Below are 3,219 nucleotides of genomic sequence, written 5' to 3'. Positions count from 1 at the left end.
TTCTTTTTTTTTTTTTTTTTACTACCTTCGAAGAAAAATCCTGACTCCTCGCGAGATATTGTACATAATACGTGGAATTAGAAAAATTATTACATATTGCAGCAAGGAAATAAAAAATTTAATTCGATTTTATATATTGAAATTAGAAATTATATATGCTTTCTCAATAGTAAAACTGATGATTCATCGGTGTTGGATGGAGTAATAAGATATAACTATATATTCGAGAATTAAAAATAATTTTAAAAGTGTAAAAATTAATCAAATTTAATTCTAATACTTTCATAAACCATCTTTTCGTTAACTGCATACAGTAATATAATACTTTGAATTAAATATCATAAATTCTTATGTAACAAAACGTACCCATACTTTCACTTTAAATACGTACAACTTTTAAATATTTTACAAAAACCTAAAACTCTATAGAATCCATACCGCAATCAAGATTTATCTCATAACCTCTGACTAATATTTTCTCACTGTATTTCTAACAGAACGATCGAAAGAAAAAAAGACACGCGCTTCATTCCACCGCTTTTATCGAATTAACAACCTTCTTACGTTATTCATCCCAGAGGAGACGCGTTGGCAAGATGCGAAAGGAAGAAGAGGAGCCGTGTCGCAATTTCCTTCGGCGGCCTATTCGTTTCGTATTAATTTCCGTTTCAATTAACCGAGATACCGATCGCACCGGGTATAAATTACGATTCTCCCTCCCTCCCCTCCTTTTATCGTTCGCGAAAATCGAAAATCAACGACGATAAAATCAGCGAGGATATTTCCAAGCGAGAAAGGAGGAAAATGATCGAGAAGCTTTGGAATGGGGAGAAAAGGGGAGGGAGAGGGATGCATGACACGGACAAATGGACGGAGGGGGAGAGACGAGAAGGTCCGCGAAATAATCCATGGCCACGGCGCAATTAGCCACCTCGTTAATGATCGAGGTGGAGGATCGAGGAAGAGATAACGGAGAGACTAATAAACAACGGGAAATTAGTGTTATAGCTGTGCGGATCTGGCCGATTGGGAGGTTTAAGGTTGAACGTTATGGATACTAATGGAAGGTATGCTTGCGAGGGAATAATTAGGGGAGGGGATGAAGTCGTTTGCTGGATTTCGCGCGTGATTTTGAGAGATTTTTAGACACGATTGGTTTATTTATGAAATTGTGCGCGAATAAGATAGGAAGAAGGAAAGTGTTGGCGAACGTGGATCAAGAAATGAAGTGAGATTTTTTGGATATTTGTGGTGAGCGGAAGAAAGGAAAGGTACTAACGAGCTTGAATCGAGAAATTTCAAAGTTCTTGCTTTATTTAGAGAAATGGGTTTCAGTTTAGGGAATTAGTAAGTACTCGCTAAGTGAAGGAAAGCGAGAAAGTAAGGAAAGTACTAACACGAGCCGAAAATAAGAATAAAAATAAAATCTGGATCATCGAAACAACGATTAATATCCTTCAAAACACCTTTTCTACCTACGAAATTATACCCCTCTCCAATCCCACGAAACACCCTTAATCGCTCATTCTCTCAAAAAAAAAAAAGAAAAGAAAAGAAAAGAAAAGAAACGAATCTCTCAAATTAATCTCAAATTCTTCGAGCAATTCGAGCAATTCCACGTATTAGAAAAAAAAAAAAAAAAATTCTCTTCCTACGCGGATCCTATCCTTCCTCGAATCCTCATCATCCTCGATCAAAAGGAAGAGAAAACGGGAATAAAAGAACAAATCCTGAAAATCTGTTTTTAATTCCAAGGGAGATCCCTCGACCGGTGATTTTTCATTTCGGCCTCCGAGGAATGCTGACCACGATTCGTCGAAGTATCATCAGGTGCACGTAAGAGGCGAGGGGAGGGTGGAGAAGTTTCGAGCAACGCGAGTAGTACTCTAGGCGGGCAGGTTGGGTTGGTAGAAGGAATATGAGCATGCACACGGCTGCGAGTGATGCGAATAAAGGTCCGTGCAACGAGGAGAGGATACGGGGCATACGTGTGGGTGTTGGTGTAGGTGTGGGTGCTTTGGAGCAGCGGCCTTACAAGGACGTCTGGACGTTCCTAGCTTTCCCTGAGAGCCGTGTTGCACACCTTGGGACTGGGACTAAACGCGTTAACGGATCTTTCACAACGCGTTTCTGCGCTGACGAATACCACGGATCACGGGTTTGGGAACAACGGTTCAGAGACATTCCATCGAATAATCGATAAAACCGGCCAACCAACGTGTATCCAATTTGTCAATTGTGCCGGCGACCTCTCTTGTCACGCCACTCTCAGCTTATGAATAGATAATACGTTATAATGATTTATCGTGGCGAGGTTGGACGATAAAGAATTAGCGCGAAATTGAAATTTTGTGTCTCGCGGCCTCGTAAGAATTCAACTCGGACGAGAGAGAGAGAGAGAGAGAGAGAGAGAGAGAGAGAGAGAGAGAGAGAGAGAGAGAGCGAGAGAGAGAGAGAGAGAGAGAGAGAGAGAGGTTAAGATTGGAAGAGAGATATCGTATTGTTGGAATTTAAATGGATTTGATCGATAAATTTATTAGGATAAACAGTATTAATACTAGGAGATAGAATTTTAACGAATTTGAAACGAAGGAAATATAAAACCGCTATCTTCGACCCTTCTGTTAGAATATATTTCCGTGAACGGAATATTACTTTACGGAATTTAATAGATTAAACTCTTCAACGATCTAAAAAAGATTAATGGCCAGGCATCGTAAACGACACTATATCCATCAATCGTTTCCACGCAAAACGATTGACCTTTCGAAGATCGAATCCCATCGAGCCGCAATAAAATCGAACATAACTCTCGTTCAACATCTTCCCGCATCGAAATAAAGAAAGATAAAAATGGTCATATATTAAACTTTTTATACGTTCCACTCTATCCGCTAATCCTCTTAAGATTATCTTATAGAATATACTATATTTAAGATATTTAATTACATCATATATATCATTCTAACGAAACGAAAAGAGACAAAAAAAAAAAAAAAAAATCCTTACCTTCGTTATTGAAGCTCTCCTCCTCCTCCTCCTCCTCCAACGTACGTACTCCTCTGACGGTGGTGGACGACGCGTTCTCAACTCGCACCCCCAACAAACTATCCAAAACCTCGACAATCAATCGGCCGTCCACGCTCTTCTCCTCCTCTCTCTTTGTGCGCGCACCGGTCCATAATACCATAACCAGGAACACGATGATCAACAGCACGA

The 3,219-nt window shown here is 39.8% G+C and overlaps 1 protein-coding gene across 1 annotated transcript in view; it reads right to left on the bottom strand.

Moving 5' to 3' along the window:
* Positions 1-3,219, bottom strand: part of LOC102681748 (A disintegrin and metalloproteinase with thrombospondin motifs 9) — a 113,734-nt gene that overhangs the window by 110,398 nt on the left and 117 nt on the right. Inside the window, exon 1 of the mRNA XM_031513576.1 lies at positions 3,010-3,219. This exon is cut by the window's right edge and continues 117 nt beyond it. Coding sequence (XP_031369436.1) covers positions 3,010-3,219 — 210 coding nt within the window. The remainder of the gene's footprint in view (positions 1-3,009) is intronic.

This window comes from Apis dorsata, unplaced genomic scaffold, assembly GCF_000469605.1.
Source record: "Apis dorsata unplaced genomic scaffold, Apis dorsata 1.3 scaffold_676, whole genome shotgun sequence".
Classification (NCBI taxonomy): domain Eukaryota; kingdom Metazoa; phylum Arthropoda; class Insecta; order Hymenoptera; family Apidae; genus Apis; species Apis dorsata.
The sequence above is the reverse complement of the archived record's forward strand: the minus strand, read 5'-3'. Positions and strand labels throughout refer to the sequence as shown.